The sequence below is a fragment of the Loxodonta africana genome, chromosome 5 (assembly GCF_030014295.1).
Source record: "Loxodonta africana isolate mLoxAfr1 chromosome 5, mLoxAfr1.hap2, whole genome shotgun sequence".
Lineage (NCBI taxonomy): Eukaryota > Metazoa > Chordata > Mammalia > Proboscidea > Elephantidae > Loxodonta > Loxodonta africana.
In genome coordinates, this window is record NC_087346.1 from 72,794,763 (window position 1) to 72,817,640 (window position 22,878).

Consider the following 22,878-nt stretch of genomic DNA (forward strand, 5'->3'; position numbering starts at 1 on the left):
AATACCACAATGAGTTTATTGATGAGGATACAAGTCACCACGCGTACTCTATTAAAAAAAAAAGTTTCATAACATTTTCTTGAACGTTTTACACTACATACTTCAATGTTAGATTACCTATAGATACATTCTGTTTCCTTATTTACATATGTTGAGCAAACAAATATGATAGACTATTTTGTATTATCTGTAATGAGTTTGAAATATTCATTGCTTAAGATTCCTAAGGAATTAAGAAAATTTTCCAATAGTCATTGAGAGAGAAAAGTTGCTTATGGTCTTGAGACTCAAGGCATTCTGTCTCAAATACTTGCTTCCTCATCTCTGGGAATATTATCAGCTGCATTTCCTAAAAGATGCATGATGGTTCCTGTGACTAGCCAGAGAACAGGAGAATATACGTCTTAGTCTTCATTGACTGGAATAAATGGTTACAAATCTATTGCCATTGAGTTGATTCTGACTCATAGCAACCCCATAGGATGGAGTAGAACTGCCCCATAGGGTTTCCAAGGAGCGGTTGGTAGATTCGAACTTCTGGCCTTTGGTTAGCAGCCAAGCTCTTAACCACTGCACCACCAGGGTGGCAAATGATTACAAGGGGTGGGGAAATAAAGTGAGGGAATAAGGAAGGGGAGGGGGGAAAAAAGCACAATATAATGGAGCTGCTAAGATAGCCTTGAACTGTCGTTAAAAAAAAAAGCAGAATTTTTTTACAAAAGTTTTCAGGGAAGGGTGTGAGAAAAGTTAATTTTTAGTGCCCTGAATGCTAGCATGTATCCATATTTATTATAAACAACTAAAGAAAGCAAAGAAGCAAGGGAAGGAGGGAGGGGGAAGGAGGAAAAGAAGGAAGGAGGAAGGAAATAAATTGATCATTTCTAAATGTGCCTCAGACTCTTGTTCTAATGTGTCCTATTTTGGATTTTCCTTAGCCCACCCTTTTCTGGGATTGACCAAATGATGACCTACAATTTGATTCTCAAAGGGATTGAAAAAATGGATTTTCCCAGAAAGATAACAAGACGACCTGAGGATTTGATTCGGAGACTTTGCAGGTGAGAATGACAATTACAGGAGAAAGAACTCTAGGAACTCCTTGTCTTGGGGAAAGTGTGAAGGCTTCCAATTTCTGTTTTCACACATTTTAAAGTTAGGTACATATTTGCTTTTGTATGTTTCTGTGTAGTTAAATTGCATTTAAAGAAAGCCATTTCTGTTTTGTAGTCTAATTTAGGAGTTTGAGTTTACCTCATGTTATGGAATCACCAAAACCAAAAACCAAATATGTTGCCATCGAGTTGAGTCCAAATCCACCATGTGTGTTACACAGTAGAATTGAGCACCGTAGCGTTTTCCTGGCTGTAAACTTTAGGCTGTACCACTGAGTGTGTCAAACTGCCAACCTTTAGATTAGTAGGCCAACACAAGCCCTTTGTGCCACCCAGAACTTTATAGAATCATAGTAGCTATTTGTCCCCATGTTTTAGGTTACCTTTGGGAATCATTTTTATCTGTTTTAAAGCAAAATGGTCAATACCAATGGACTGGTACTGGCTATTTATATGTTCCATTTCACTTTTGACAACTTCCAATTTTCCTTGATTCATATTTCATACATTCCATATTCCAAATACTAATGGATGTTTGCAGCTGTTTCTTGTCATTTTGAGTCGTGCCACGTCAGCAAATGAAAGTCCTGAAAGCTTTACTTCATCCACATCATTAAGGTCAATTCTACTATGTGGAGGCGGCTCTTCCCCAGTTGTATTTTGAGTGTCTTCCAACCTGAGGGGCTCACCTTCTGCACTGTATCAGACAATGTTTCTTGCTATCCAGAAGATTTTCACTGGCCAGCTGTTTCAGAAGGAGACCACCACCAGGTCCTTCTTCCTAGTCTGTCTTAATCTGGAAGTTCCACTGAAACCTGTCTGCCATGGGTTACCTTGCCAGTATTTGCAATACCAGTGGGAAAGCTTCCAGCATCACAGCAACACACAAGCCACCACAGTGTGAAAAACTAACAGACGAGCGGTCACATTCATTGTCAAAAAGAACATTTTAAGATCTATCCTGAAGTACATCACTGTCAGTGGCAGGATAATATCCATATACCTACAAGGAAGACCAGTTAATATATGACTATTATTCAGATTTACACACCAACCACTAATGTCAAAGATGAAGAAATTGAAGACTTTTACCAATTTCTGTAGTCTGAAATTGATCAAATGTGCAATCAAGATATATTAATACTTACTGGTGATTAGAATGTGAAATTTGGAAACAAAGAAGGATCAGCAGTTAGGAAATACGGTCTTGGGGATAGAAATGATGCCAGAGGCCACATGATAGAATTTTGCAAGACTAACGACTTCTTCATTGCAAATACCTTTTTTCAACAACATAAACAGGAACTATACATGTAGACCTCACAGGATGGAGTACACAGGAATCATATAGACTACATCTGTGAAAAGAGTTGATGGAGAAGCTCGATATCATCAGGGTGACCAAGGCCAGAGGCCAACTGTGGAACAGACTATCAATTGCTCATATGCAAGTTCAACTTGAATCTGAAGAAAATTAAAACAAGTACATGAGAGCCAAAGTGCAATCTTGAGTATATTCCACCTGAATTTAAAGATCATCTCAAGAATAGAGTTGACACATTGAACACTAATAACTAAAGACCAGACAAGTTGTGGGATGACATCAAGCACATCATACATGAAGAAAGCAAAAGGTCGTTAAAAAAACAGGAAAGAAAGAAAAGACCAAAATGGATGTCAGAAGAGACTCCGAAACTTGGTCATCAACATAGTAGAGTACCTAAAGTGAAAGGAAGAAATGTTGAAGTAAAAGAGCTGAACAAAAGATTTCAAAGGGAGGCTCAAGAAGACAGAGTAAAGTAGTATAATGAAATGTGCAAAGACCTGGAGTTAGAAAACTGAAAGGGAAGAACACACTTGGCATTTCTCAAGCTGAAAGAACTGAAGAAAAACTTGAAGCCTGGAGTTGCAATATTGAAGAATTCTACGGGCAAAATGTTGAACAATGCAGGAAGCATCAAAGGAAGATGGAAAGAATACACAGAGTAACTGTACCAAAAAGAATTTGTCATTGTTCAACCATCTCAAGAAGGAGTTTATGATCCAGAAACGATGGTAAAGAAGGAAGAAATCCAAGGTGCACTGAAGATATTGGCAAAGAAAAAAAAAAAAAAGGCTCTGAGAATTGACAGAATGCCAACAGACATACTTTGACAAACAGGTACGAAGCTGAAAGTGGTCACTTGTCTATGCCAAGAAATTTGGAAGACAGCTACCTGGCCAACTGACTGCAACCAACTGACTGGAGGTCCATATTCTTGCCCATTCCAAAGAAAGGTAATCTAACAGAAAGTGGAAATTATTGAACAATATCATTAATATCAAACACAAGTAAAATTTTGCTGAAGGTAATTCAAAAACAGGGAGCTGCCAAAAATTGAAGCCAGATTCAGAAGAGGACATGGAACCAGGGACATCATTGGCTGAAATAGAGGATACCAGAAAGATGTTTACTGGTGTTTTGTTGACTATGCAGAGGCATTTGACTATATGGATAACATTGTGAAGAATGGAAATTCCAGAACACTTAATTGTGCTCATTAGGAACCTATACGTAGAACAAGAGGCAGTTGTTCAAACAGAACTAGGGGATACTGTGTGGTTTAAAATCAAGAAAGGTGTGTATCAGGGTTATATCCTTTCAGCATACTTATTCAATCTGTATGCTGAATAAATAATCTGAGAAGCTGGACTGTATGAAGAATGTGGCATCAGGTTTGGAGGAAGACTCATTAACAACCTCTGATATGCAAATGATACAACCTTGCTTGCTGAAATTGAGGAGGACTTGAAGCACTCGCTGACGAAGATCAAAGGCTACAGCCTGCAGCATGGATTACACTTCAATATAAAGAAAACAAAAATTCCACCATGGGACCAATAAACAACATCATAATAAAGTGAGAAAATATTGAAGTTGTCAAGGATTTCATTTTACTTGGATCTACTATCCATGCCTGTGGAAGCAGCAGTCAAGAAATCAAACAACAGCAGTAAATCTGCTGCAAAAGACCTCTTTAAAGTGTTAAAAAGCAAAGGTGTCACCTTGGGGACTAAGGTGTGCCTGACCTAAGCCATGGTATTTTCAATTACCTCATATGCAGGCAAAAGCTGGACAATGAATAAGGAAGACCAAAGAAGAATCAATGCCTTTGAATTATGGTATTGGTGAAGAATATTGAATACACTGTGGACTACCAGAAGAGCGAATAAATCTGTCTAGAAAGTACAGTCAGAATGCTCCTTAGAAGAGAGAATGGCAAGACTTTATCTCAAGTACTTTGAACATAGTATTTTCAATCGCCTCATACGCATATGAAAGCTGGGCAATGAATACAATGAATAAGGAAGACTGAAGAAGAATTGATGCATTTGAATTATTGTATTCGAAAAGAATACTGAACATATCATGGACTGCCAGAAGAATGAACAAATCTGTCTTGGAAGAAGTATAGCCAGAATGTTCCTTAGAAGAGAGGATGGTGAGACTTTATCTCAAGTAGTTTGGACATGTTATCAGGAGGGACCAGTCCCTAGAGAATGACATCATTCTTGGTAAACTAGAGGGTCAATGAAGAGGAAGACCCTCAATAAGATGGATTGACACAGTGGCTGCAACAATGGGTTGAAACGTAGCAACAATTGTGAGGATGGCACAGGACCGGGCAGTGTTTCGTTCTGTTATACATAGTGTTGCTGTAAGTTAGAAATGACTGGATGGCACCTGACAGTAACAACATAAAAAAAAAAAAAAGAGTGAGAAAAATCATTAAACTTAGATTGATAAAAGAGTCATTCGTTTACAACCCTGTTATTTTGAGAGAAAATCCATAGTAGTGATGAAGTCTTACTATACATGTCTGCCCTGTCAATCTTGATTAAAAAATACTTCTCTAGCCTTACTTTGGAGCCCTGGTGGCACAGTAGTTAAGAGGTTGGCTACTCACTAAAAGGCCTGAGTTTGAATCTACCAGCTGCTCTCTGGAAACCCTATGAAGCAGGTCTAGTCTGTCCTGTAGGTCACTATCGAAACAACCCGAAGGCAAAGGCTTTTTTTTTTTTTTTTGGTTAGCCTTATTTTATTTTTTTTTTTATTTAAAATTAGCCAAAATATCGACCTGTTTATAATTTTATATTTACCATTAAAAACAATTTATTATAGAACCAAAGACTTCTAGAATTTTTGTTTAAATTTCATTTTGTCACTGTTCATTTTTTGTACTTTTGAACAATTTTTATAACATTAAGATTTAATAGATTTAGAGTGAGAAACCTAACTATTGGTTGCCAACAAGAATTCCTACCTGGTTATAAGATTCCAGCTTAGATGTAAATGATTCTCTAAATCGTTCCCCGATTTTCTCAGCAGAGTTGGTAAAATAGCAGTCTCTTGTTCTTTTAAGCATTTATTTATACCTCATATCTCCTTCAGAGCACTAAGATGCACACACACATACGCACACACACACACCTCGGTTGCTATCAGGTTGACTCTGACTCATGGCAGCTCCGTAAGTGTCATAGTTGAACTGTGCTCCATAGCGTTTTCAGTGGCAGGATTTTCAGAAGTAGATCACCAGTCTTTTCTTCCAAGGTGCCTCTGGGTGGACTCTAACCTCCAACCTTTTGGTTAGAACACAAACACATATCCCTAACTCTAGCTTTAATTCAATTGTGGGCTCCTCCAGGGCAGGGACCCTGTACTCAGAAGGCCTACAGTAGGAAGTGTATGAATGTATGAGTGTAATTGAATAAATGAATGAATGAATAAATAAATAAAAGTTAAATTTTAATTTAAAATTCACTGAAATATAACCATTATGAACTGCCTTTTTAAAAAAATTTATTTTAGGCAAAATCCAACAGAACGACTGGGAAATCTGAAGAACGGCATCAATGACATTAAGAAACACAGGTATCAGAGTTATTTCTTTGCCCAGAAAAATATAGTAATCTTGACAGCTTCTCTCAGTAGATCACTAGGGTCGCTTTACAGACTCTCAGGTTGTCCTTTTTTGGTGCTTTGCTTTTCCTCTACGTATGTGTTACTAGATGCAGTTACAGTTATCAATTTCAGTGTGATTTCTCTAAAGCCAGAATTTATGTGGATTTATATAACTGCTGGAAATTCATGTCAAAAATGGGTAACGGTATAAAACAAATTGTAAAATCATATCTCCAAATCATAGCAACTGAACTTTTTATTCACTGCTTTTTTTTTTTAATATCTCCTTGAATCCTACAAAAAATTAAGTTCTAGTTTTGACATTTAATTTCTAAATACTGTAGTATATAGTCATTTTTTAGGTGCCAGTATTTAAGAGAATGGACCAGATAAAGCAACTGTTAAATTGTACTCTATTTTGGTTTTAACAAATATTATATATTTATTTTAAAAATAATTTTCCTTTGGATTCTGATACCTTGTGTCATATTTCACTTTCTGGGTAAAGTACATTGATTTCCACAAATCCTCAAACACTGCTTTACTCTTATGCAGTAATCTAACATGCACCTTTCCAGTTCTGTGAATAAAGCTAGCCTTCAAAACCATTGATAATTTCCCTAAGACATCCTGTCTGATTTAGCTAAATATTCAACTGTGGCACTTCCAGCCTTCAATCTTTTTTTTTTTTTTTTTAAATCAGTGTTTGACTGATTCTTGCAAACCTCAAGATGTTTTAATTTTGTGTATGATTTACAGATATAAAATGTCAGAGTAAACTAATAGTACAAAAGCTAAACGTAGGGGGTTAATTATTGAGAACCTTTGAATACACTGATGTGGCCACTTTCGGAAATGAAAATACGTCTCAATATTTCATCTCCCTGTGGATAAAAAAAAAATAGTTTTACTGAAAAATTAGGGGCACATCAACCCAGTGAGAAAACAAAGCTAGAGATGCAGCAGAATAGAAGCCCATTTATTTATTTGCCTTAACAGCAGTGGTGCAGCTTCAGCTGAGGTGCCAGCCAAGCTCTATCTATTCATTTACTTATTGAAATAAAGCCAAGTATTCAACATTGTAAATTCATAGCTGGCTCTGCCTTAAGGATGTTTTAGGAAAGACCAGAAGGAAGAACGGAGAAAGAGGCAGAGAGGGAGAGCGAGAGCGAGAGAGAGAGAGAGAACGACGGACATGTCTGTGGATTTTATAGACATCAAAATGCTTGTAGTATTTTAACGTTCTTTGTCAAACTTCGGACTGCCTTCAGTTCTAAAGTTCATTAAACACTTTAGATTCCAATTTATTTTTCTTCCCACATGACATGCTGTTATCACAATTTCTTTTTTCATTATAAAATGACACATAAACACACCATTCATATTGAGGAAACAAGTGTCCTGTCAATTAAAATCATCATTTCATTATATTTTCCTCTTTTCTCTCATTAAAGAAGTGTCCTCACATTTTGCTCTGGGGTAGCTGGGAAATAAAAGTGCTATAATTGTTAACAGGCTCCAGTTTTACTTTTTATTTACCTGAGGCTTATTTTAATGTAGCTGTCAAATCCGTGATTGGATACACATGCAAATTGGTGCTAAAGGATTTTCTCACCTCAGCATGGTGTTAAAGAATTTTACATTTTCTTCCCTGTAGGGACTAATTTTCTATTCTTCTTAATAGGCTGAAGGTTCTTTGCCACTTAAGGTTGGGGTAGGAGGGCAGAGTAGAAGAGTTTGTTAATGAGATAAACCAAACTTACACAGTGCCTATCATTTCATTCTATTTCCAGAGCTTTTTAAAGTATAAAGATAAGGGGAAAAGCAAAACTGAGAAATAGTTCTCTCTCTGCCTCCAGTAACCACAACCGTTGCCATTGAGTCCATTCCAACTCATAGTGATGCTATAGGACAGAGTAGAACTGCCCCATAGGGTTCCCAAGGAGTGGCTTGTGGACTCCAACTGCCAACCTTTTGGTTGGCAACCAAGCTCTTAACCACTGTGCTCCCTGCCTCCAATAGGAGTATCTAAAACCTTCCAAAGTCTCCGAGGTATATAGTATTTCTACCCAGTATATTCTTAGAATTAAAAAAAAAAAAAAAAAACCCCAATTTTGACATCAGATTTTCTCACTGTCGTCTAAAGTAAAGCTGGCATTTTTACTTTTTTTCTTACAAAACTATTCACTTTAAATTTTTGTTTAAAAACAGTACACTTAAACAAGGCATATTGTTCCACGGATTTGTCCATTCTAAGTGTTAAATCATCTATTCTAAAGATAATTACAGAGATCCCCTCCTTTGTTTACACTCGTGATGACCTCATGTGTGTCAGAGTAGAACTGTTGATCCATAGGGTTTTCAATGGCAGACTTTCGGAAATAGATCTCCAGGCCTTTCTTCAGAGGTGCCTCTGGGTAGACTCAAACCACCAACCTTTTGGTTAGCAGATGAGTGCTGAACTATTTGTACTACCTGAGCACTCCTCCTATTATTTATAAGCTAGGCACAAATTCTGTTTTCCAGTACTTAGAAGGGGGCTAATACACTTGTAAGGAGCCCTGGTGGCTCAGTGGTTGAGGGCTTCACTGCTAACTGAAAGGTCGGCAGTTTGAACCCAACAGCTGCTCCATGGGAAAAAAGACCTGGTGATCTGCTCCTGTAAAACCAATGGGGCAGCTCTGCTGTGTCCTATGCGGTCCTGTAGGGTCTCTATAAGGTGGAATCGACTCAAAGACACACAACAACAGTACACTTGTAGAGTACAATTAAATCTTTCCTGCAAGACAGAGGAATAATTTGCAAATGTTTCAAAGTTATTTTTAATGTTTCAAGCTTCAGAAATTACTTTCAAGAATAACTTATTTATGAAGAACCAATTTATGTACCACTGCTGCTGATAGTTCTTCCGGGAATATTTTTCACACACGAGTGCATGCTGGCACTTGCATTACTTAAAACGTAGGTAGTGTCAAAAGGCCAAGTATTAAGTGACTAGCCACTCAAGTAAATGTTGCCGCAAGTCAAACTGTAACAAGTACTCAGCAAGAAATGCATTTTTGAGTTTGCTCTTTGATTCAGTAGATTAACAGTAATGATTTCTGTTGCTATTTAAGGAATACCTTCTGGGTAGAAAGCATTGCAAAATATGCTGAAAGAAATTGTTACAGTATTTGATATCAAAAGAAAAGAATTCGCAGAACTGTATACCAAGAAATCCCTAAAAATGGAGCCCCAGTCTGTGCAAAGGAGCCATTGGATCCCCACAAGCTGAGATCGAGTGGCTCAAGGAGAGGACTTCTGTGGTTTCACCAGAAGGGCAGAGGAAGCCATTGCTGCCTGCCAATCACTGTGGCTAGAGTCACAGCAGCTTATATCAAGATGGCACTGTGGGTTATGGACGGCATCTGAAATGGAATGCGCTAGACCCTGTCCTCTTTGTGTTTAGTACCTTTCACCATGAGTCCGAATCGACTAGAAGGCAGTAGTTTTTATTTTTTTGGTTCCTGCTAAGCTTAGACGAAACCAAAAAATAACCAAACCCATTGCCATTGAGCCAATTCCAACTCACAGCAACCCTATAGGACAGAATAGAACTGCCCCATGGGGTGTCCAAGGAGCTGCTGATGGATTTGAACTGCCATCCTTTTGGTTAGCAGCCGTAGCTCTTAACCAGTGTACCACCTGGGCTCTAACCTTAGACCAGGGATGGGAAATCCATGCAAGGACTAAACCAAAACCAACTCCCAGGATCAGTAGGGACTGAGAAAGATAGAAAAATAAAAAAAAACAAAACTTGTTGCCATCTATTCGATTCCGACACATAGTGACTCTATAGGACAGAATAGAACTGTTCCGTAGAGATTCCAGTGAGCGGCTGGTAAATTCAAACTGCCTGCCTTTTTGGTTAGTAGCTGAGCTCTTAACTACTGTGCCACCAGGGCTCCTGAGAAAGACTGGAGAGCCTAATTTCTGATATGGCTGACAGAAAAATTAGAAACGTCCTAGAAGTCCCCCGCCTCAGCCTCAGCCTCAGCCTCACACCCACTCAGCACTCCAACCCACATTCTGGCCCCTGTGGTCCATTCTCTGTATTTGTTGTAGTTATTTGCCTTCAGGTCATCTCCAACTCATGGTGACCTCATGTGTTTCAGAATAGAACTGCACTCCATAGGGTTTTCAATGGCTATGATCTTTTGGAAGTAGATCACCAGGACTGTCTTCCAGGGTGTCTCTGGGTGGGCTCACACTGCCAAGCTTTGGTTAGTAGCCAAGCGCTTAACCGTTTGCATCACTCGGGAACTCCTACATTATTGATAATGGAAGCAATAAATGAAAGACCTCCATCTGACTGTCAGCTTAATCCCATATTTTCACTGATTACTGTAAGAAGCGTCTTTGTCTTGGAACTTTTCAGATCCCTATCACAGGACATCACGACCATGACAGTGTAATAAGACACAATAGTAAGAGGCCCTGTGCAAGCCTATAGAGCCATTTGTTTATTGACAAACATGTACTGAACCCCTGTCTTGTGTTAAATACTGCTTCAAGTGCTAGGAACACAAAAGGAAGGGAAATAGAAAAAAAAACTGCCTGACCTCATGGAGTGTGCATTTTTCTGGAGGAGGCAGAAGATATGCAAAATAACTGAAGTATGTTGTTGTTGTTGTTGGGTGCCATTTCCTACTCATAGCAAACCCATGTGACAGAGTAGAACTGCCTGATACAATCTTTACGGAAGTAGTTTGCCAAGTCTTTCTCTTGTATATTCAGTAGCAGCAAGTGCTACCTGTCAGTTTATTATACTGTGGTTGTTTGTGTGTTGCTATGATGCTGGAAGCTACCCCACCAGTACTTCAGATACCAGCAGGGCCACCCATGGTGGACAGGTTTCAGTGGGACTTCCAAACTAAGACAAGGAGGAAAGTCCTGATGATCTACATCTGAAAATTAGCCAGTGAAAAACCTGTAAGTCACAAAAGACTATCGTCTGATATAGTGCTAGAAGATGAGCTGCCTATGTTGGAAGGCACACAAAATACTTAGTGGCAGTAACAATGGACTCGAGAATACCAATGATTGTGAAGATGGCACGGGACCTGGCAATGTTTTGTTGTGTTGTACACGGGGTCGCTATGAATCGGAGCCAACTTGGCACAGCAACTAACAAGTGCTAAGGAGAAAAAATGAAGCAACAAAGGAGAATAAAAATACATATACATGGGAGGTGGGGGTGCAGTTTTAGACTGGGTGGCCAAAGAAGGCCTCATTGAGAAGATAACCTTTGAGGAAAGACCTAAAGGTATTGAGAGAGTAAGCCACATGAAAATCTAAAAAAAAAAAAAAAACAGGCCATCTAGCCAGAGGGCCTTGAGTGCAAAGGCCTGGAAGTGGGAGCAAACCTAGCTTGTTGGAGAATGGTGAGGTGACAATGAGCAAGGGAGAAAGAAAAAATAGGCAGTGCTGAGGGAGGGGCAAGTAGTGGTGTGTCATGAATTGAGTTGGGTTCCACAAAAATAGTGTATCAGTTTGGCTAGTCCATGATTTCCAGTATTGTGTGATTGTCCACCATTTCTTCATGTGATGTGATTTTCCTGTGGGTTGTAAATCCTATCTCTATGGTGTTGGTGAGACGGGATTAGCAGCAGTTATGTTAATGAGGCAGGACTCAATCTACAAGATTGGATTATGTCTTGAGCCAATCTCTTTTGAATTATAAAAGAAAGATGTGAGCAAAGAGATGTGGGGCCTCATACCACCAAGTAACAAGAGCCAGGAGAATAACACCTCCTTTGGACCTGAGGTCCCTGAGCTGAGAAGCTCCTTTACCGGGAGGATTGATGACAAGGAATTTCCCCCAGAACCAACAGAGAGAGAAAGCCTACCCCTGGAGCTGGCACTCTGAATTCAGACTTCTAGCATACTAGATTGTGAGCGCATAAAGTGTCTATTTGTTAAAGCCATCCACTTGTGGTATTTCTGTTATAGTAGCCCCAGGTGACTAAGACATGGTGGAAAGGACAATTTTGTAAGGCCAATTAGGCTATGGCAGGAGTCCCTGGATGTTGCAAACAGTCAAAATACTCAGCTGCTAACTGAATTGTTGGAGGTTCGAGTCCACACAGCAGTGTCTCAGAAGAAAGGCCTGGCAATCTACTTCCAAAAAATCAGCCATTGAAAGCCTTATGGAGCACAGTTCTACTCTGATCACATGGACTTGCCGTTGAGTTGGAATCGACTCAAAGGTAACTGGTAGGTGATGTTAAAGACATAGTGAGGTTTTTGCCTTTTATTCTGAGTTGGATATGAAACAAGGGAACTTTGAACAAAGATGTGATATGACCTGATTTATGTTTTAAATGATCACTCTTAGTGCTATAAATGTTCTCCAAGGACAAAAGCAAGAAGACCAGTTAGGAGGCCATTTTAATAATACGGATAGGAGATAATGGTGGTTTGGCCCACTCTGGTAGAGCAAAGGTGGTGAGCATTGCCACAGTTACGTATCGCTGACACTTTCGTGAGAAAAAATAGCACTTAATACTTTAAATATTTCCATTGGTTTTCACATACATATCATGGATATGGTTAAAATATTTTTCCTTAAGAAAATTAAAAAAAAAAAATTTTTTTAAGAAAATTAAATTTGGATTTTCTGAACTTTTAAAGCAAAATAAAAATTGTGTGAATTATGTGATTTATTTAAAGTCGGTTAATGGTATGAGACTTAAAGTTTTCCACATTTACCCTCCTGCTCCCACCAGTGGATATTACCTAGGATTCTTCATAATCTGGCTATTGTAAAAATCAATTACAGAGGGAAAAAAAATAAAAGGTCACTAAAACATTTATATTTGGTTAAATAAATCTCTCTTGAAGTGGAGAGAGACAATTAGCTTTGAAGACATCTCTAAAAAGTTGTAGTGATTAAAAAAAAATGAGAATCAGATTTCAAGTGTACATATGGGCTGCCGTAACAACATACCACAAAGCGAGTGCCTTTAATTAAGAGCAGAAATTTATTGACTCACAGTTCTGGAGGATAGAAGTCCAAATTCAGGGTGTCAGCAGGGCCATGTTCTGCCTATCCACACTAGAGGAAGACCCTTTTTTGTCCCTTCTAGCTTCAGGTAGCCCAGCCGTCTCTTCGTGTTCCTAGGCTTGTAGGTGTATCTTCATATGGTGTCTCCCACCTTGACAGGATTCCTCATGAACTGAGGTAGAGAAAAGATGACTCAGAATCTTTGGTCTGAGCTACTGGAAAAGTTGAAGAAAGAGTTGAGGCAAGTATGGTGGAGACAATTTACCTGATACGTTTTAGGTACCTGTAGGAGACCCAGTTGGGAGATGATGACCAGCAATTGTATATATTAGCTTCATATATAATTTATATATATAAACCAAAAAGCCCAAATTCATTGCCATTGAGTCAATTCTAACTCATAGAGACCTTATCGGACAGGGTAGAATTGCCCACAGGATTTCCAAGGCTGTAATCTTTATGGAAGCAGACTGCCACATCTTTCTCCTGCAGAGAGGCTAGTGGGTTAGCAACCAAGAGCGTAACCAGTGTGCCACCAGGGCTCTGAGCTATATGTATGTATGTGTGTTTATAGGTTTATATAGCCCTAGTGGCACACTGGTTAAACATTCGGCTGCTAACCAAAGTGTCAGCAGTTCTACCAGTTCTTCCTTGGAAACTCTATGGGGCAGTTCTACTCTGTACTACTCTGTACTGTGAGTCAGAATCGACTCAACGGCAATGGATTTGGTTTGGATTTTGGTAGGCATATATACTATATAGTATGTATTGCTTTACAAAGCAAGGGGGCAGTGGTTTGGCTGGAAATAGAAATTTGGGAGTAATCAGTGTCTAAATGCTATTTAGAGCCATAAGACCAAATTAGATTAACCAGGAAATGAGAGTAGTAGAAAAGAGAAGTCCATGGTCTGAACCCTGTAGTACTCCCACTTCATAAAGAAATAGCAGTAGGGAATGAGAAAGAGCGTCCAGAAAGGTATGGGGAAAGCCAGGACAAGAGGGCATCCTGGAAGCCAAGTGAAGAAGGTGTTGCAGGAAGTGAGGGATAAACTGTGAGAGATGCCACTAATAGGTCAAGTAAGATGAAAGCTGAGAATTGAGAAGATTCAATGGAGTGGAGGGGCTGAACCCTAACTGTAATGTGGTCAGGAAAAAATGGGTAGATAGTGATTAGATAACTCTAATCAAGGAGTTTTCCGCTAGTGGAAAGGAGAGAAATGGTGTGAGAGTTGGAGGGGAATGCAGATCAAGGGAAGGTGTTTTGTTGTTGGAAGAAATAAGTATTTGTGTACTAATGACATTAAGGAGCCCTGGTGGTGCAGTGGTTAAGAGCTCGGCTTCTAACCAAAATGTCGGCACTTCGAATCTGCCAGCTGCCCCTTGGAAACACTATGAGACATTTTTACTCTGCCCTTATACGGTCACTATGAGTCAAAATCAACTTGACAGCAGTGGGTTTAGTTTTTTTTTTTGGGGGGGGAATGGCAATGATCCAATAGAAAAGACAATATTGAAGATTCAGGAGCATGAGCAGGGATACTTGCTGGAGCACGTCTTTGAATAGGTTGAGTTGATAGGATCAAATACACAGTAGAGTTGACCTTAGCTAGAAACAAAGACAGTTATTCCATGGTACAGGAGAGAAAGAAAAGCACAGATATGGGTAAACCCATTGCAATTGAGTCAATTCCTACTCGCAGTGATCCTGTAGGACAGAGTAGAGCTACCCCCTAGCGTTTCCAAGGCTGTAATCTTTATGGAAGCAGATGGCCACGAGAATGGCATGCCAACCTTTCAGTTAGCAGTGGAGCACATAACCATTGTGCCACCAAGGCTGCTTCAGATGTAAGTAGGAGGATAGATATGCTGGTGGGATCTTGTGGAAGTTCTCTTTTTTATTTCAGTGTTCTCAGTGAAATAGGGAGCAAGGTCATCACTTGAGAGTGAGGATTGGAAGGAGGTGCTGGAGGTTTGGGGAGAAGACAAAGTACTAATGATGAATCTATGGGAGTGTGAGAATTAGTGAGCCAGGGAAATCTAGCACAATTGCTGAGCGGCATTAAGTGCCCACTTGAGGTTAGTGGGCATGAATTTAATGTCAGAACAGACAAACAGCGTGGTTTTGTGTTTTCCTCTGGCCTTTTTCAGCTTCACTGTTTTAGGTATGGAGCAGGCAACAAAATCATCTTGACAGATAAAGTGACATGGTAATAATTTATTAGGCAAATCATTTTCCTCTGTACTTTTCTAATTTTTTAGGTGGCTAAATGGTTTTAATTGGGAAGGACTGAAAGCACGGAACCTTCCATCACCTTTAAAAAGAGAGGTATGGTATCTACTACACTACTGTATTGATTTTTTTCCTAGGGATTTTTTTTTTATAAACAGATTTTAAGTGTTTTTAAACACATTTTAGTTTTTTAAAATAGTTTTTTAAATTAAGTGAAATTTCATAGAAATTGTGATTATAGGGACTAAATAGCATTGCCTATTTAATAAGTATTAGCTCAGAGGAGCCAATTACATGTAGATGCCACCTAAGTCCCAAAGTAGTCAGTACTGGTCAGGCTGTCAGGTGGCTCCAAAAATATAATGCAAACCATATATAAATTTAATGCAAACCATTTTAAATTTTCTAGTAGCTAATTAAAAACAGCAAAAAGAGATGGATTTTCATTTAATATAATATATCCATACATGTTATCATTTCAACATGTGATCAATATATAAATCTTAATGAGATAGCTCACATTCATTCTTTTCATAATAAGTTTTTGAAATCCAAAGTGTATTTTACGCTTACAGCACATCTCAATTCGGACCAGGCACATTTCACATGCTCAGTGACCACCTGTTGCTAGTGACTATGCTATTGGATAGCATGGCTCTAGAGAGACCAGAACACCTGCTAACTCAGGCGGGAGATGACTCAGGAATGATCTAGCTCAGCCCCCTATAAACTGAACGTTAACGTGCGTTTTGAAGACCTGTATCACCCCCTTACACATCTGCCATCAGAATTTTTTATTGTAAGTTTAAATGATTGGGGAGAATGTACTATCTAATATGTTCTAAATACTGACATTTAAGATAGAACATTACTGTTACTTCACTCCTTTAAATACATCCAATATAATCTAAATATCATTGAGATTTCATACCCATCAGCCATTTAAGAAATACAGACAGAAATATTGCATCATTCTTTTTTTTCCCTGAGCTTACATTTCCACTTAGTTTTCCATCCTAGTGTAAAATACTTTCATGCTTTTGAATCTTTTCTTGATCATCATTTAAGTCCTTTTAAATTGTAATTTTAAAAATTATTGTGACAACAGAAATTTCTGTGACAACACAAATGTTCCTTCTAGATTCAGCTATAATTACATTTTTCTAGCATGCACTAAGAAATGACATAAATATATGAGGAATTTTTAAAGGCTATTATTAAAATTTGTTTGAAAAGAAATTATTTAATGTGTCCATGCATAAATATCACTTATTAAAAGAAAGGGATTAGATTCAGCATCAGTTTTATTCCTATTATTATTGTTATCATTATAGATACCAGTGTTAAAAGCACGGTTACGTAAGGAAGTGGGAGTGAAAGGGTTTTGTTACAGGGATGTCACTTTGAACTTCTTCTCATTTATCTCCCCCCTGCTACCTGCTGATGTTTCAGTTACATCCTACTTAAATTTATTTGAAGGCAAAGAATTTGAAACTACCTTATTTGCAAAATAATTTGATACTTGAGTCATTTTACTCTTTCAACAGGTCACTAATATTTTGAATTATCCCTTTAGTGTTCTGGAGGATTTACATGGTGCAATGAACCATGTAAAGATTCAAGCTTGGTGAGAAACTTTTACAATGTAGAAGAACTCAGGCAAATTTTTTGTTTTAAATACTCACTTTTAAAAAATGTGTTTCAATTTGAAAATAAAGAAAAACATCATTTCTGTTCCCTTTTCTTTAGAAAATACCTCCTCATGCCAGGTAGCTCCTGTTGAATGCAATACAATGACCAAATCCATTTGGTTCTAAGGGGAGATTTCATGAGGCTGAGACTGTGGCTCAAGTATGGTAATCAGTCATCTATTCTTTGTATTTAACTTACAAGTGGGTGCGATATAAAATAGTGTTCAGTTAGAAAAAACATTATCCATACACAATAGCATGCTTGGTCAACATTATTCTCACTTTTGTTTTAATCCTTTCTGTTTATTAGCTCAGTGGACCCACAGATCACAGCTACTTTGACAAGTATCCCCCTGAAAAGGGTATACCTCCAGATGAGCTGTCAGGCTGGGATAAAGACTTCTGACGGAAGCCAAGATGATTACTGCATATTCGCTATGGAAGAGGACTGTATGGATCAATAATCCAACTGTGATGATTTCCCACTTTGGAATATTACAATAGCTTTTGGAAAACCATTAGGGGAAAATAAATCCCTGTCCATGAGTTGAGGGTGGTTCTGAATAATGGCCCAGCTAGATGTTGTTAATTATTCATATGTTCCATTTTTTGTTTTTCTCAAATGTTGGTGGTTATCACACTCCCCTCCCCACAGTCAGCACAATTTTCATCGAAGAGGCATAGTTTTCTCTGTATTCTATCGCTCCATCTCAGTCATATGCCTTTCCCTTGAGTCCTAGTAAAGTTTAAAAAGGTCTTGCTTTTGAGCATCTAAGTCATGCACATAGAAGGAAGAATAGGGGTGAATTTTGGAAGGTTTCCCCAGCTCTCAAAACTCCAAGTAAGCATTATGGAATTTTAAAATAGTGGCTTGCCAAAATCTTAGCAGTAAATAGAGGCTCTTGACTTTCACCTGCATTCTACCTAGAAATGTGCTCATATCATCCTATCCCCAGACACATGGGGAAAGGGGTACCTGTTCCTAAAGTAAATGAGTTAATTATTTCAACCAAGTAATTATATGCTATTGGAGAATTTAGGGGAAAAATACTTTTTCATTCTCCTGTGACCATCTGTGATACCTCAAAGACTTTTCCAAAACCTCGTTAAAGGTGGTTATGATGTGTAGTTAAATAATGAGACTTTGGAAAGGTTTTAACTGATATACTAAATCTTTCCCAAACAAGTAGACCACACGGAGGAGTAAATTATGAAAGCTTTTTCTTCCCATTAAATATGGAGTAGAATGAATTTTAAGAGGTAAACTTGCTGACTCTTTGAAACTCTGAGATATTTTGCCCAATTCTGTGATTGTTGTTATTAATAAACCAAAGGAGTTTAGAATAGCCACAGTTAATTTTTAATGAAAACCCCACTGGTGAATGTTGATGCACTATAATCACTGCTGAGTTAAGAGCTCCTTTTTTAAGACATTTGAGTCATGACTGTGTTTATAGTTTTAGATTGCCAAGACAGGCAAGCTGCTGGGGAAATCTGGAGAAATGATAGGAAGTAAAAGGTCAGCTAGTATCTGCCTTCCTCCTGGCTCCTTGCAGTCTTTCAGAATGAAGAATAGGGTAGTTTCAACAGTACTGGGAGCCAGTACCTAAGAACTTTACTAGTGGGTTTTTTTTTTTTTTTTTTTAAATATGTGTTGACCATGATCATCCCCTCCATTTCCCTTCCAAAATGTATGGGAGACAGAGTTTTCTGTATATTTTTCTTTTTTTAATTAATAATATTTTATTGTCTTTTTGGTAAGAGTTTGCACAGCAAATCAAGTTCCCATTTGATAATTACTATACAAATTGTTCAGTGACATTGGTTACATTTTTCACAATGTGTCAACATTCTTGTTAATTCCATTCTGGATGTTTTATTTCCAGTAATCTGGTTTCCCTGTCCCCCTTACCCTTTCATCTTTCCTTAGAGTAATTGTTTTGACCATTTGGCCTCATACAGATGATTTTTTTAAGGCTGTGAAGTACTCACTGGTGATATTTTTAGTCTGTTAGCCAATCTGTTTTTTAGATAAAAGGTGACCTCAGGGGGTAGTTTTAGTTCAAGGTTTATGGAGTATCTCAGGGCGATAGTCTTCGGGGAGTCCTTTAGTCTCAACTGTTCCAGTAAGTCTAGACTATTCAAGAATTTCAGTTCTGTTCTACATTTTTCTCCCCTACTATCAGAATCTATCTATTTTGGCCCTGATCACAGTGGTTGGTAGTGACAGCAGGCACCTCGAGTTCTGATCTCAGCCTAGATGAAGACGTGGTTCGGTAGACTGTTGGTCCTGTAGACTAGTTTCTTCTCTGAGTCTTTTGTTTCCTTCTTCCTCTTTTGTTCTGGACAAGAAGAGACCGATAGTTGTATCTTACATTTCTTGAATCTTACAGAGTAAAAATAATGTCGAAATTACTCCATTATTCAAACTTCTGGCTATATTTTCATATGGTAATGTTTTGCCTAGGATCACTATGAGTTGGAATTGACTCGACGGCACCTAACAACAACAACAATGTTCTATGTGAAAAGCACCATCTACCCACTCTCCACCCATGCTTTTAGCACTCAGAGAAAGTCAGCTATGTGCTTCCTGCAAAGTTAAGCCAGGCACTTGAGGCCCAACCCAAGAAGGTGCATTCTTAACAAGTAGAATTTCCACATTTAGTATCCTTTTGCTGAACCAAAGAGTTTTTGTTTCTGGGGTTAGTATTTTTAAGATTATGTATTGTACATAGAAGAATCATTTTTAATAGGATCAACATAACCTGCTTAAAGAATTTCTAAGATTTTTTTAATGATTTTTATTTGCATTTGGTTTGTATGTACTGTATGTTTTTCCATGTATATATTTTTAAATTACAAGTCTATAAATGTCAAAAATTTATGGATAGGGTGGATATCAGAACTGTACAGTTGTAATAGCAATGCTGTTATCAAAGGAGATCAATAGTTGTAACTCAAAAAAGAACTTACGTATATAGAAATAAAAACAGACATAGGGTACTACAGTTTTATTTTGTCTATGAGTAGCCATATCACTATGTAATCATCATATGTGGTTTTATTCTATTTTTAGAGTACTTCATAAAACTATAGGGTCGCTATGAGTTGGAATCAACTCGATGACAATGAGTTTGGTTGTGTTTTTTTTTTAAATAAAAAAGAGAAAATGAGAGTGAGTTATCATATAATCCTAACTCGAGTATTTTCTTGCCGGGTGTGTTTCTGAGTACTAGCTTTCTCACTTGTAGTGAGTAAAGTAATAACTAATTTAGAGGTCTGTTTGTGGGATTAAATAAAATATCTAGGAGTCCTTTGTACAGTTTTTCTGAAATAATGATGATTAAATGGTAGCTATAAAAAAAAAAAAAAATGGAAACCCTGGTGGCATGCATAGTGGTTAAGAGCTGTGACTGCTAACCAGAAGGTCAGCTATTCGATTCTATCAGGCCCTTCTTGGAAACTCCATGGGGGAGTTCTACTCTGTCCTGTAGGGCTGCTACAAGTCTGAAATGATCCAACAGCAATGGGTTTGGTTTTTGGTTTTTATTATTAATATCTATTAGCATTAAAGGGGCCTTAATAACCATTTAGTCCTGGAACTGGTGTATCATTGGAATCCGTATGCAGAATTGTACCAATCTAGTATCTTTTTTTTTTTTCTTTTAAAGCTCAAAGGGGATCAGTCACACCTTGTGCATAAAATGAAGAGTTAATCCTCACCAAAATGAAGTGATTCATTAAGCTTACCTAAATTTTAATTTTTATGAATTATGAATACACACACATATATAATATATATTTATATATTTCCTAAATATACGTAGAAAACATCCTCTTAACTGAGATTGAACAAGGCAACACTCTGCCTTCTTGTTTCAGCTCTCATACTGTAAACAAGTATCTTTTTTGCAGTCTATTTAATGCCATATTTTTTCCTTTTTTTTTTTTGGTGATTTTCTGTTTAAAATGACCCCATGGGTAGTGTGAAGTGCTATCTAGTGTTCCTCAGCATGAGAAGTCTGTGATGTGCCTTACAGAGAAAACACGTGTGCTAGATAAGCTTCATGTGAACCTGAGTTAAAATGCTATCTGCCATGCGTTCGTTGTTAATGAATCAACAATACTCTACATCCAAAAAAAAAGGAAAAGGAAACTCACCTGTCTGTATTCAAAGAAGCCCGAGGAAGTTCTAAAAATGGAAAAGATGGAAAAGTGTCTAAATTTATGGATTCATGAGATGATGACCGATGTAAAAAAAAAGCATAGTAGACAGCATTGTAAGGTCGAAAACCAGAGAAATTTGCAGTCCTGTTACCCAGGATCAGAAAAATGTTAAACCCTTCTCAACTAGTGTTTTTATTATGAAGAAATACTGCATAAAATTATTTGTAAGAAACATATATTAAATATGGTGTCTTTAAACAGAAATACACATAAAACAAGGTTTGTACTTACTGGGTGATAAAAAAATATTGTGACCAGAGGTTCGCAGGAAGATAATGCTTCATCTTCCCAGGAGCCATGGCCCAGTATTCACTAATTCAGTGTTTATGGTGACCTAATTGTACATAACTACTGTGAATATTGGGAAATAATTATAAATGTATACATACATTTCTTTTTGGAATAACGTTAACTTCTTGTCATTTATTTTTCAGGCATGATATTAGGAATATTTACATCTGTTATCCCATTTACAGGAGCCCTGGTGGTGTAGTGGTTAAGAACTTGGCTGCTAACCAAAAGGTCGGCAGTTCAAATCCACCAGCCACTCCTTGGAAACCTTATGGGGCAGTTTACTGTGTCTTAGAGGGTTGCTATGAGTGAAATAGACTCGACATCAATGGGTAGGTAGTAGCATCCTATTTACATAAGACTTTAAAACAATTATAAACATATCAACTGTTGACTACCCTCAAAGCTAAATATTAGCTTCAAATATTCATTTCATTCACAATTTTGCTGTAATGGTTTGCATGACTTAGTTCCACTTACTATGACTATGGAACAAAGTATCCCAAAACATAGTGGCTTAAAACAATGTTACTGTTTTCCCTTATTCTGTGGGTCAGGAATTCAGATAGCACACGGCAAAGATAGCTGGTCTCTGGTCTACGATATCTGGGGCATCAAATGGAAAAACTTGAAGACTGAGGCTGGGAGTTAATATCACTTGAAGACTTGTTTACTCATACACCTGGTACTTGGGCAGGAACTACTCAAAGACTAGGACTGCTGACTGAAGTGACTAAATATGTCCTCCCATTGTTTGGACTCCTCACAGCATGGCAGCCTCAAAGTAGTCAGACTCTTCTCATGACTTCTTAGGACTCCAAGAGTGACTGTTCCAGGCAGCAAGACAGAGGCTGTACTGTGACCAGCCTCAGAAGTCATATAACTTCACTTCGCCATACTTTATTGGAAACAAAAGCCTAACTTGTGATGAAAGACCAGAACCCATGAGAACAAACTGGGATCTGTATCTGTCTTTCATGGTCAGCCTTGGTCATATAGGTGACCTGCAAGATAACCTGGCATTTTTAACATACACAATGAAATCTGTGAGAGCTAGAACTAGACGGGACTACCTTGTTTTTCCAGGCCTCTCAAGTTATTCCACTTTTGATAGGGTGCAGTCTTAGCACTTTTCTATCCCTCATTTAGTGAGAAATATTTTAGTTTTCCTTTTCTGACAGGCTTCCACCTCACGCAAGTTCCAGCTTTCACAGGTTTTACCGTACCTGGTTTAGGACTGAAGAAGCTAAAGGAGCTGGAAGAACCACAGACCTGGCTGCTGCCCTACACCAACAAGGTGAGCCAGCAGATCAGCAGCAGTGTATATGAGCTGC

General features: G+C 38.0%; 1 protein-coding gene across 1 annotated transcript in view; it reads left to right on the forward strand.

Annotated features, from left to right (window-relative positions):
• The window catches only part of PRKG2 (protein kinase cGMP-dependent 2), a 100,817-nt gene extending 82,163 nt beyond the window's left edge, over positions 1-18,654 (forward strand). Inside the window, exons 15-18 of the mRNA XM_003414127.4 lie at positions 936-1,058; positions 5,965-6,027; positions 15,362-15,428; positions 17,334-18,654. Of these exons, the coding sequence (XP_003414175.1) occupies positions 936-1,058; positions 5,965-6,027; positions 15,362-15,428; positions 17,334-17,429 (349 nt within the window). The 3' untranslated portion in view covers positions 17,430-18,654. The remainder of the gene's footprint in view (positions 1-935; positions 1,059-5,964; positions 6,028-15,361; positions 15,429-17,333) is intronic.
• Positions 18,655-22,878: the final 4,224 nt, after the last annotated feature.